This window comes from Rosa chinensis, chromosome 3, assembly GCF_002994745.2.
Source record: "Rosa chinensis cultivar Old Blush chromosome 3, RchiOBHm-V2, whole genome shotgun sequence".
NCBI classification, from domain to species: domain Eukaryota; kingdom Viridiplantae; phylum Streptophyta; class Magnoliopsida; order Rosales; family Rosaceae; genus Rosa; species Rosa chinensis.
Window position 1 is genome coordinate 19,415,752 of NC_037090.1, and position 12,586 is coordinate 19,428,337.

At 37.7% G+C, this 12,586-nt stretch overlaps 3 protein-coding genes and 1 long non-coding RNA gene across 4 annotated transcripts; 2 read left to right on the forward strand and 2 right to left on the reverse strand.

Moving 5' to 3' along the window:
- Positions 1-515: 515 nt before the first annotated feature.
- Positions 516-1,418, reverse strand: LOC112192021. Its single transcript, XR_002933297.2, has 3 exons — positions 1,204-1,418; positions 960-1,007; positions 516-862 (listed from the first exon to the last, which is right to left on the reverse strand). It is a non-coding gene; the product is annotated as an uncharacterized LOC112192021 (long non-coding RNA).
- Positions 1,419-1,487: 69 nt separating this feature from the next.
- On the forward strand, positions 1,488-2,375 carry LOC112191814. The gene has a single exon (XM_024331239.2). It carries the CDS (start codon positions 1,661-1,663, stop codon positions 2,186-2,188), a length of 528 nt encoding a protein of 175 aa, XP_024187007.1. The 5' UTR covers positions 1,488-1,660; the 3' UTR covers positions 2,189-2,375.
- Positions 2,376-6,104: 3,729 nt separating this feature from the next.
- LOC112191813 (thylakoid lumenal 19 kDa protein, chloroplastic) lies at positions 6,105-7,054 on the forward strand. The gene is given in 3 exon segments (XM_024331238.2): positions 6,105-6,471; positions 6,567-6,866; positions 6,869-7,054. Coding segments are annotated over 3 exon segments (720 nt in total). The 5' UTR covers positions 6,105-6,125; the 3' UTR covers positions 6,943-7,054.
- Positions 7,055-7,319: 265 nt separating this feature from the next.
- Positions 7,320-11,928, reverse strand: LOC112191812 (protein CIA1). Its single transcript, XM_024331236.2, has 10 exons — positions 11,515-11,928; positions 11,276-11,422; positions 10,961-11,179; positions 10,767-10,831; positions 10,364-10,429; positions 10,158-10,229; positions 9,067-9,129; positions 8,763-8,838; positions 8,431-8,514; positions 7,320-7,912 (listed from the first exon to the last, which is right to left on the reverse strand). The coding sequence occupies exons 1-10, from the start codon at positions 11,686-11,688 to the stop codon at positions 7,838-7,840; spliced, it is 1,041 nt and encodes a 346-aa protein (XP_024187004.1). The 5' UTR covers positions 11,689-11,928; the 3' UTR covers positions 7,320-7,837.
- Positions 11,929-12,586: the final 658 nt, after the last annotated feature.

Consider the following 12,586-nt stretch of genomic DNA (forward strand, 5'->3'; position numbering starts at 1 on the left):
GGCCTTGCTTGTAAACAGCTTGCACTCAGAGTAATCAACAGACTACAATCAGTTGTATTTTGTTTTCTTAATAAGTTTTACATTTGTTTCTTCATAGTCAAATAGATGTATGCATTCTTTAATTTTGCTACTTGATTTGTTGGATGACATTGAACTGCAATTTTACAACACTCAAAGGCCCAACCCTCATATTGTCATATCCTTTTCCCCTTTACAATTTTCCAAACTTGAATCCCAAGTTATCTTCTTTATCAATTCTCTCAGTATTTTTCCTTGATCCTCCTCTGTATTCTATTTATTCATCAACTTCTCTGTCTTTCTCTCACAATGAAGTCGTTGCTAAAGAAACACAAGTCGATCTGGCGAGGAGATAGAGGTAAGGAAGTCGAAGAAGGTAAAGAAAAGAAAAGAAAAATATATGGGCAAAACTGGAAATTTTGTGATAAAATTTTGAGCAACAGATATTGTGGAGATAGTAGTTATACTACTATTTCATAAAGTAAAGTGAGTTGAACTGTTGAACCAAAACCTTAGTAGTTTGAAGCTTTATTGGAGATGAGTCTGATATATATCATCATAAACCACAGCTATCATCACAATAGAATTATCAAACTATGCAAATTGCATAGTTCTAAATAGGATAGACAATACATGCATCGATACATTCATATATGCATGCATATGCATATATACAAACATACCATGTGTGTGTGTGTATGTCTGAATCGGACTCATACACAACTTGGTTGTCTGATGGAGATCGACATAAATTTCAAAGAGAGGAGAAAGAAAACCATGGGCTGCTAGTGGCCACCGTGAACAACTGAAAATATCTTTTTGGGATCCCCAGAATGTCTCCATCCTGTATTGAATACAACCAAACTAAACTGTGTGCAAATTTTCATGAATATATAATTTCCCCAAATAAAATTCCACTATCCCATTGGCCAAAAGCTTACCCAAATCAAAATCAGCCTCACAATCCTCCAAAATCCCATCCAAGGAAGCTGAAAAGAAAGAGAGAGAATCTGGTTACATTTATGGCAATTGTTAATTTAGAGTTTGAATGAACGTTCATTTTCTTTTTCATGAATATAGAATACAATTCATTCTGAATTCTCAAGCCATAAATCTAAAATATAATCTTTTATGGATAATAAGAAAAACAATTAAATAAATTTAAAAATTACAGTAACACCATACAAGATCAACACTACAAAGATCGGAAATGATGGATCAGCATAATATATATCACCACCCATCGATAATAAGCCTAGCTCTTATTATTAAAAAAAAAAAACAGCCCAGCTCTCCTTTTCGTTTGCTTTTCTGTGTGTTTCCAAACAAGAAGTAAGCAGCCACACAATGTGGACTGAAATCTGAACCAAGACACGTACATTTGTCACTTACCATACAAAAACAGGCTTGAAACGTGGACGTGTAAACTAACCCCCCACCCATTCTTGCTTTGCATTATTAACACACACAAAGCGATTAAAGCCCTCACCTCCCTCCCCTACCTATATCACTATGCACCCTTCTTCAAACTAGAAGACAACACAGACACAGCAAAAAGGTTGTGCAAACGAGGAGAAGAAGAAGCTGAATCAGCTAGCAATAGCAGCAAAGTACACATTCTTCTCTGTTCCTCCACTGTTGCATGAAAGAAAAAGCCAGCCTACTGAAAATGGCTCATCAGCTTCAAGTTTCTTTGGTACCCAACAGCCAAACTAGCCCTTCTCTTCCACTGCTTCAGGCCAAGGAAAGCATCATCTCTGAGTCTCAGAGTGATAGTACTACCGAGCAAGGAAGCACGTCTCCGAAGAGGGATCAAGATAATGAAGAGGAGATTGAGTCAGCTTGGTCAAGAAATGAGGAGATTACAATATTAGGTCTGGCTTCAACTCAAGTGGGTGCAGCAGAAGAACCCAGTAAAGGCTATGACGATGTCTTGGCAGTAGCAGAAGATAGTGGACGTGAGAGGTTGAGGAAGCATCGGGTTGAGGTGGCGGGTCAGGTCTGGATTCCGGATATTTGGGGCCAGGAGGAGTTTCTCAAGGACTGGGCTGATTGTACTGTTTTTGATGATTCTTTGTTTCCTAATGGGATTATGTCAGCTCGTAGTGCTTTGATTGAAGAAGGAAGGAGAGGAACTTCATGCAGATTAAGAATAGAAAACAGGTGTTGAATAACATTATTCTTGTTGTCCTAAGATCCATCTTCATATTGGCTTTGATTGTTATGATATACAAATCACTTTTTGATGATTATTGATACTGAAAACACTAGCAAAATCGCCCGCTCTTTCCCGCGGGATTTACTATTATCGATGAATTGCTTAGACTAAATGTTTCTATACATAAGAATATTATTGATTTTGTAATGTTACATAGTACAAAAGCTTTGGCTTGGTTTGTACATTTGGTCTAGTGTGAAATTTTTCGGTAATGGTGGAGAAATTTAGATAAGCAACCTTTTGAGGTCAGGCACACTTTACCTAAAATTTTCCATTACAATGAATAAATCCAAATCAAACTCGGTGCATCAGAACTTTTTAATGGATGGCTACAGTACGTGTTGTCAGACCTGCAATTCAATTAATTATTTGCATTAGTAAATACATAATAAAGTTGTATTGTATTTGAATCTCAAGCAAATACATAATAGAATTAGAGCGATCATATGTGAAATAGGTAAATAGAATAGTATTTGTGTTGAAGACATACCTGAATATAGTAGTATTTGAAAGCATAAATTTTTTGTTATTTCTGGCGAATCTGGAAGAGAAGGAAAATTAGCAATGTCAATATATTGGCGATAAAGTGGATAATGTGTTGTTATGAAGAAATAAGAAGTAAATCAACATGTTAGGTTACTTCAAATGAAAAAGGATTCCCAGAAGGTACCTTCAACCCTTGAGTTTAAGCTCACCAGCAAATTGAACTTCATTGTTCCTATGTCTTCACTGCAGTCAATTAAACCAATCAAAGCAATTAACAAAGAACACTTATAACCAGCCATAACTACAATGAGCAGAAGCTGCAAAAGAGTGATAAAGAAGGAATTACCTTTGTGAAGTTTGGAATTACACTTAACAAAAACCTGGTTGTGCCCTGTAAAATAAACATTAAAAATTACAATTTTTATAAATAAAATTAGAGGGGGAAAAAAAAGAAAAAAGAAAGAGGGAGTAGACATTTTCAGCGCTGTGCATACCGAGGCCTTCGATTATCAAATTCCAATAATCCCAACTGAAAACTCATTAATATTTGCAGTGTTTGTTGGCTTAGCTTGTAGCTTCTGCTTTGAGTATTCTATTCCAAGTGAATTTGATTTCATCAATGCTTCTATTTGCTACTGTCAAGAACCGATCCATTCAAGGCAGCCAGCTAAATTTCATTCCTGAACAAATAGCCATTCTTATCATACCTTAATTCGATCATTATTTATACCATGAGAGTTGGCCTCAAGGAGGTTCTCTAGTGATCTGGCTTTTCTGTTCCGAAGTCTTCTTTTCTCATCATCCACCTCAGGGTTAGCTGTCCCTAGCTTTTATTCCCTCATCACAACAACATATTCCAAGAGTTCATTTGCATCATTCAACCTGGGTATAATGAAAACAGAAAAACATCTAGAATCAGTACATCAACTAATTTATAATATTTATGAACTTAAGGCTGATCTAGCAACAATATTTATTCAACCATGTTATATCCCTTCCAGAAATGCAAAAGACTTCAATAGTTTACACAGCTTAATTATTTTTGTTTCTTTGATTAGCCCTTTTTCGGTCAGTCAACAATGTTCTAACAATGTCATTTGTGGCAGAACTAATATCACTTTGACTATCTAAGTTTAAATTAAAGATCTTGATCAAACCAATCATGAGCCAAGAGCAATAATACAAACTCCAACTATAAAGCATACAAATTCCAAATTCAATTCCAGAATTACATTAAGAATCTATCATAATAAAACCATTTACTTTACATGTAATAGGATACGTGGGTGCCATACATATTCGCATTTAAATATTTAAAGATTTGTTCCAGTTTAGAAAGACCCTTTAATAAACTTACCAGCTTTTTGTGGCAGATGAATCCAATTGCCACCAGTTCCATGAGTCTCAAGGTAAGTCTTGAGAGCTTCATCTTCCTCAAGAGACCATTGCCCTTTTTTGACATTAGCTTTGTCACAATATGGAGCTCTTCCCATCTCACTTGATTATTACTCTCTTAATTTACTGTCTTCACTCTCACAAAGCAAACAGACACAGAGACGAAGAAGATGGAAGAAAATGTAGACAGACAAATGGTGCCCTGCTAAAGTCCTGTCTGCCTGCCCGTTGATTCAGTGCATTCCTATCCCCTTGGGAAGTTTGATCAATCTTCCTCCCCCCCAAAATTAAAGCAATGCAGGGGCTTCTGGGGAAGGAGGGTTTATAAAGAGTGACAAATCTTATAATAAAATAAATTTAAAAACCCAAACAGAGCAAGAATCGAAAACCGTGAGTACACGCATTCAAGAGCAAATAACCTTAGGATTGGAAGTACATGAAGCAAAAAACCTTCTTTGACAGAGAACACCTATCTAACACTTTTATAAACGCTGAAAGTTCATCACTATAATTCTATAATTGTGTGTGTGTGTGTGTTTTTTTTTTTTTTTTGGGGGGGGGACCACTAAGTGTTGAGCCGAATATACAGAGAATTTATTTCGAATCCTAAATTCTCATGAACAATCGAATGTTGCAGAGAACTGACTGGAATCCCACATCAACATTAACTTGAGCAATTGGCTTTGGTCAAAGATTGCATAATTAAAATGTATATGTTAATTATTTTAGCCATTGAAACTCTAAACAGAAAACATATTTCAATTTCTTTTCTCACAGAAAATATATAAAAACTGAGGTATGTCAATTAACTTGAATGCCATTCTACACACACTGCTTCACTTTAACATTAGCGAACTCAAAGAAATTCCAGCCACTGAAAGTCATTATCTACCTTGAAAGCAAGTATATATGCTACATATCTCATTTGCATGAAGCCAAACTATAGATTATGAAGGGAAGCAAAAATTTCTCAAATCAACCAAGTAGAAAGGATATAAAACTTTATATCGAAAAAAACAAAGATATAAAACTGATCGATTGAGGATGAACTCGTACTTCTAATTGTTAATTGAGCAGAACAAAGACCAAAAATGCACTTGCAAGAAAATTCAAAGGCTGAGAAACAAAAGAATAAAAAGAGTGTTTGACCAGGTTGCCAGACCAGGTAAGGTCATTCTAAATTCCAAGAGCAGCATAGGAAGGCCAAATATGGTCAAGTATGTTAGTTATTTGAGTTCATCGTATTGCTTGAGCTTATTTTTTATAGCTTTTCAAATGGGTTTACTGTTTAAGGCTTTGGATAAAGCAGCTAATAGCATTTAATTTCACTGTAGGTTAAATCCCTTCTCATGAATAATTTAATGCCTAAATGCCTACAGTAATTATGTCATAATTGTGTTTTAAAATAAAAAATATAAAAAATGAAATCAAATAACACTAAGAGAAACCTTTTTACCTCTGTTGATATATGCAAAAGAATGACTTGAAAAGAACAGCAGATGTTTGAAATCCTCCCTTTCCAAGTCTCCTACCCTTCCCTGTTTTCTACAGAAGCAAAAGAAACTAATCAAAACCATATCAGAAAAGCAATAGCATGATTGCATTGTTTCATTCACAGATTAGAAGAAAATAAGAAAACACTATATACTGTTAGCAAAACCCAATATCAAAATCTGATTTTGAAGAGAAAGAGAGGGGGGAATGGAAAAGCAAATACCCAAATACGTATTTTACCTCCTCATATGAACACCCAAGAAACTCAGATTCATCTTCAAGTCCCAAGGACTCATTATCTGCACTTAATGGGCCAAATCCAACAACACCAATAGCCAAAACCCAGTTTTCCCCTACTCAAAACGAAACCAATAGAATTCAGAGAGTGAATGGCAGCCTGTAATGTAATTCAGGAAAGTAGCAAGGGCAAAAGCGCCACTTCAATGAGAACAGTGCCACGCCCTCAAGATAATACGAGCAAGCCACACCTCTGCTCTGCATATCCAATCCCACAATGGCTACCATGTTTTCCACCACGAACAGCAACACCCCAAACACCACCATCCCATCTCCCAAACCACCTCAAACTCCACCACCGTCCAGAACAACCCACCTCCCCATTCCACCCTCCAAGCCACTCTTAACTACCTTAACCGCCACCGCCGCAGCTGCCGCCATCCTGACTGCCACTCCACCCTCATTAGCAGACTCCCCAACTTACCAAATTTACTACGGCACCGCCGCCAGCGCGGCCAACTACGGCGGATACGGTGGCAACTCCGACAAGAAGACTTCCGCCGAGTATGTCTATGACGTCCCAGACGGTTGGAAAGAGCGTTTAGTATCAAAAGTCGAAAAAGGCAAGTTAGGCTGACTCTCTCTACAATAATCCGGATTTCGCTATATGTACGTTATGTTATGTTATCAAACTGTCCATGTTGTAACGTTTACACAGGTACAAATGGAACTGACAGTGAATTCTACAACCCGAAGAAGAAGACGGAGAAAGAGTACCTGACATACCTCGGTGGGTTTCGGCAGCTAGCTCCCAAGGACGTGGTGCTGAACAATCTAGCTCTGTCAGACGTGAGCTTGCAGGACTTGATAGCCAGTGCCGATGAGGTGACGTCGGAGGAGAAGAAAGACGACAAGGGACAGGTTTACTATGTGTATGAGATCAATGGGGTTGCTGCACATAGTTTGATTTCGGTCACTTGTGCTAACAACAAGCTTTATGCTCATTTTGTCAATGCGCCTACCCCGAGTGGAACCGCGACAATGATATGTTGAAGCATGTTCATGAGTCTTTCAAAACTGTTGGATCCTTTTGATTAGCTTTGCCTATATTATATATGATCATCATCATGTGTGTTTTTTGATTTGGAGGGATTATTGATACTTGAATAACAATCAATTGGTTTCCGGTGTGTGCATTTGAAATAAGTTTGTTGCTCATTCTTTCAATTTCATTTCCCAGAGCTTTCATGAATTTTAGAAGCCAGAGTTCTAGCTCTAGTAGAATCCCAACTTCCTTCGATTTTGCAGGAACTACTTGAAACAGAAAATTAAGGCAGAGCCAAAATAACTCGGCATTATATGCTCTCAATCTGCCATTTACAACGTGGATTACATTCAAAGTTCATAAGGTCTTAGGTATAGCAGGTATTAGAGCCGAAGCACTCTGATTGTTGAAATTTGAAAGGGTACAAGACAACCAAAATGCTTCTCATATATATATAAGAAGGTAATGATTTTACACGACAGTACAACTTGATCTCAGAGCATTCTTGTTGGCAAATCTATAAACCATACTATAATCAATCTTCATTTCCTCTGAGAAAAAAAAAAATCACCATCTTCATTCTCATATAGATTCAGTACATCTATTTCACAATAAATAGAAGGTATAATTCACTAATAACTGAGACATACACATGATAATTTCTTTGCAATCATACTTCATTTTTGCTACCAGAAGCGAAGAAGTTCTTTCTGCAGCATACAGAGGTTATCTCTCACATTTTAACTGTCCCGTTATTGGCTGCAGAAGAAGGATACCGTTTCTCCTATATATTGTACTGTAAGCTTCAATCTTCACCGTCTTCATTCTCATAAGGATTCATTGTATCGACTTCACAAGGAATAGAGACTTCACTAACTGAGACATACAGATGATACTTTCTTTGCAATTACACAGTTCTTTTCTGCTACCAAAACGAAGAGGTTTCAGCAGCTTACAGATGTCAGCTCCCATATTTTAATCGTCCCGTCATCAGCTGCAGAAGCAAGGAGCCTATTCTCCTGTAAAATTTGACAGCAATGTACAGGAAAAATGTTAGTATTGAAGTTAACCTGTTATTACCTTATTGAAAAACTAAAATAGATTCTCCCAGACACACATGACGACTGAATACATTTTGCTGTATAAAGAATGGAGTTAGATATAAGCAATCGAAAGGGAAATCGTAGTTGAGCTGCTGCGAGTAACTTTATGCAACCATGTATGTGCATCTAAACTTAGTGGGCAATACTACTCAGGAGATGAGTAGGTACTGTGTGTGGTGGTAACGCTGGTGGTTGCCCTGGTGGTGAAGTGGTAATAGAAGCATTGAAAATGATAGGGGTGGTAATGGTGGCAGCAAGGTAGCAGTTAGAGAGTTACAAACTTAGTTCTCAAGGGACTTTGTTTCCCATCACTGTAGAAACAGGAAAAATGGATTCTTGAACATCATTAAAAATCACTAGGCCAGGCCCTGAATTCGCAAGGGAAATAACAGGACCTCACAGAACTAATAACAAACTGTAGAGAGAAATCTTACCCCAGGGCTCCACTGCACCGAATTTATATCCATGTCATGGGCCTTCTCCTTCTTCAGAAGCAAATTATAGGAAGGTCCATCAACCTGAAATGAAAACAACAATCAGGTTATTCAATACCGTGTAAACACTCAATCAGCTTGCCACTAAAAGCTACAAAAGAATCAGAAGAAAACACAATACAGTTCTCGGACAACCTTGAGAGATATTAGCAAGCTGTAGAGAGTTCCATTTTTTAGCAATTTACTTTCAGAACCAATACAGAAATTAGGCCACTTCACTGCTGGAATGAATGCTAATGCAACAACTGAGACGGTTAAAGAATATGACATACCAAAGTATCACACTCATTATTCTCCACAAAGAATCTTATGGCATCATCAGCAGCTCCAGTGGCAATGATATTGTCCCTGTAATTTTTCACCAACACAAAATCCAGATATCAGATCAAAGTGGTTATGTTTACCTCATTTTTTCCTAGATTACAACATTATCTTAATTGAAGAAAGATCTTCAGTAAAGTGAATCTGACACTTTACTCATTAGTCATCTATAAAGTAGAATCTATCTTAGATATTTCAAACTTAACAACAGACCCAGAAAAATTAGGAGAACTTCTCTTGGTTCGATTGCATTACCTTGACCAATGAACTGAAAATATTGTCCTATCATGATAACCCGCAACAGTGCAAAGATGACTCCTGACAAAACCAACAGATGAATCATTACATAGGTTGAAGTACAAGAATACAGAATCAAATTACAGCATAAAATTAGCAGTTTAGCACTCTACCAAACAAATTGCTTAGTTAACAACAAATCCTGATTTTATTGGGATGCATACTGCAGAGAACATTGGTATCAACAGACAGTGAAACACCAATCATTATTTCACTTCAAAAGCAGCCAATGTTGTATCTATAGATTCAGCAAACATACAGCTAACTTCTAACCATGAAGGCATCAACAACAACTTAAAAAAAAATACTTCGGACTTACAAATAGACAAATCCTACAACCTATAGTAGAACTGGCATTAGTAATCTTGAGCAAGAGTTTTTCATGGCGTAAATAAATGAGGGCATGGTCCCTGATTTTGGCAAAGCCTAGTTGAAGCACATTATTCTGGAACTTAAAAAAGTCGCATTCATGTACGAAACACTAATAGACATTTTAGAGCAATTTTCAAATTCATTAAAGATGACCCTATCAAATGCATTGCCCCTCCTTCTAGAAAACATACAGCACTTCAAGTCATGTTCAATTGCATACAATTGAAGGGTACATGTATCAGGGAGTATGAATGTTCCAAAGAAGCGAAAGACTATGCAGAGGAAATCAAATCACAGGAGTAAATAAAGGGAACTAAAAGTATAGAACCACATCAATATCAGAGGGGGGGGGGGGGGGGAGAGGAGAGAGGAGGCAATTCAAATTCGTTTCTTTCTGTAGATTCATATTATTTAAATCTGGTTTACTTCACTGTTCGAAGCTACTGCTAATTCTAACGAGTATGTCCCATTAGTCCGTTATGTTTCAAGTACACCACAATTTTCTAGAACACACTCATTCTCTTCCTTTCAATTCCCGCTTCAACTTAAACCAAGGACTCATGGTTTAATAAATATTTTAAACATTGTTTAGTAATTCAAAAAGTGAGAGACCAAATTCACATTATGGATTTTAAAAAAAGAAAAGAAAAATGTACATAATGTAGCATGCTCCTCACCAAGGTGCAAAGCCATCAGAAGATAGCATCTTCCCGTTGTCTGTTCCCCATATCTTTAGGGTAAGATCATCACTGCCATATCAGTCCATTATTAATTTATTAGGTACAGACTGAAACTTCAAATTTCTGTTTGTCACAGATTCTCATAAATGGAATTTAGTATCAGAACCCATGAAACATTAAGATGACAGAACACTTATCCTTACCTGCAGGTAACCATTTTGTCTCCAGTAGCATTAAACGATAGAGCCCATACAGTAGAAGAGTGACCACTAACACGAAAACCAGTTAAACTGAATTAGACTAAACTCCTGATAAAATGCTATACTTTAACAAGCACCATTGCTCTATTCCACTAGGGCCATGTATTATATACAAAACATATTCCCTCCTAGGTCCAAAAAATGAGATTGTATTTGTTTTGATTTATATATGGACAGTTGAGCCCATCTCAGTCATCTAATTGATCAACATGATCTCATTTTAGAATAAGGCACTTAGGGGAGAAAAACCCTACACACCTGTTATGAAGATTACACAAAATGACAGAATGATTCTGAAGAAGAGAAGCAGAAAATTGAGAGACAGAAAGAGGTTAAGGCGTAGTACCTGTTAGATTGAGCTAACGTTTGCACACACACCCAATTATCATCCTCACCATCATCTGCCCATATCTACAAGAAACATTGTACTCAATCACAAAAAAATCCAAGCTCCCATTCTCGTTTATAAAGCCGAAAATGCAATCTTTTACTCATCCAAAGAATGTGGGAGAACAACTTAAACTCGCAGCAAAGCCTTACCTTGACAGTGTTGTCATAGCTACACGAAAACAAAAGCTCCATAGTCGGATGCCACTGAACCATTTTCACATCTTGTGTATGGCCTTGCAACACCGCAACGCACTCAAACTCATTGCCGGGTAACACCTCCCATATCCACACAGTCTTATCTCTCCCACAAGTCGCAAGCAAAGACCCAGACGCATTCCAAGACACACTCTTCACTTCATTTTCATGACCCTACTCCCAAAAAAACCACCAAATTAAAACGACCCAACTCATAAAACCAACCAATCGATGCAAAGCAACAGTCTTTATCAAAATCAGGGCTAGTACCTCTAGAGTCGAAACGCACTCATAATCATCCCCAACGTCCTGAAAAATTGCGGTGGTGCCATCGAAGCTGGCAGTGGCCAGTAGCTTCCCGGACGGCGACCAAGCGCACGATCGGACGGTCCTGGTGTGCGGATCATCCAGAACTGCCTAGAACCCAGAAAACTTCAGTACTAAAATCTCTCGACCCATGTAAGCAAAAAACAAGAAAACTGAAAAAGAAGCGAGAAAAGATGGAAGACCTGGCATTCCCAGGAGTTGGAGGGTTTGTGTTCCCAAATACGAACGGTCTTATCGCCGCTGCATGAAGCGAGCTTAAGGGGGGCTCCGTCGAGACCGGAGAGTGGGTTCCACGCGAGGCTCCACACCCTATCAGTGTGGCCCTCCAGCTTCTGAATCTCCTTGAGACCCTCCATGACAGAGTCTATTGGTGGGTGGAGAGAGAGTGAAGTAGTGAAAGAGGAGTTGGGGTAGGTTGGGATTGTACTGTGTTGAAGGGTCAGTGCCGGTGGCGTGCCCGCGTTGACGTGCTTGGTTTAATAACTAGGATGAACAGCCGTTGAGACTTTGAGAGAGTTTTGGCTAGGGCTTTGGAGTTTAGATTGTATCAACACAACTCGAGTTCGCAAGTCGGAGGGTTCGTAATTCGATAGATTGCGGTGAATATGTTGGTACTTATATATTGAATGTCGTTTAAAAATAAATAAAGTTGAATTACGGAAATTTTGATAGATTTGAAGAAATTTAAATTCTTTGTATGAAATTTGAATCGATTTTTATCGACCTCGGATGTTGATTGTTAAAAAACATAAATTAAATTTGTTTACAATCCTGTCAATCATAGAAAAACATGTTTTGAGGAGTCGTCTTCTGATGTATATTATTAGAAGTCTTTGCATAAACAGGGTCATCATCAAAAGACCATAGTCCTCCACAAATCATGTTATGAATGGACGCATATGTGTCTTCAAGGTTATACTTCCGTGATTGATTGCAATTGTGTGTCATGCATCGAATCACTTCTCAAATGAGAATCTGTGGAGAGCCAATCAATGAGGAGATGATGTTTGAAGGAAAAAAAAAAAAGGTTATGTACTTTTTATGCCACCAATGTGCGCTTGCAGCAACAATATCGAGAACTAGATTTCCTGTTTTCACCCACTTTCCGATCACATTTTTTTATTTTAACCGTTCAGTTTTTAAGTTCTAATGTATAGATCACCTCTACAAAATTTCAGCCAATTTGGTGATAGTCAAGGCATCCAAAACTGCAATTTACACGAACAAACCGATGAACGGTTAAGATGTGAAAAT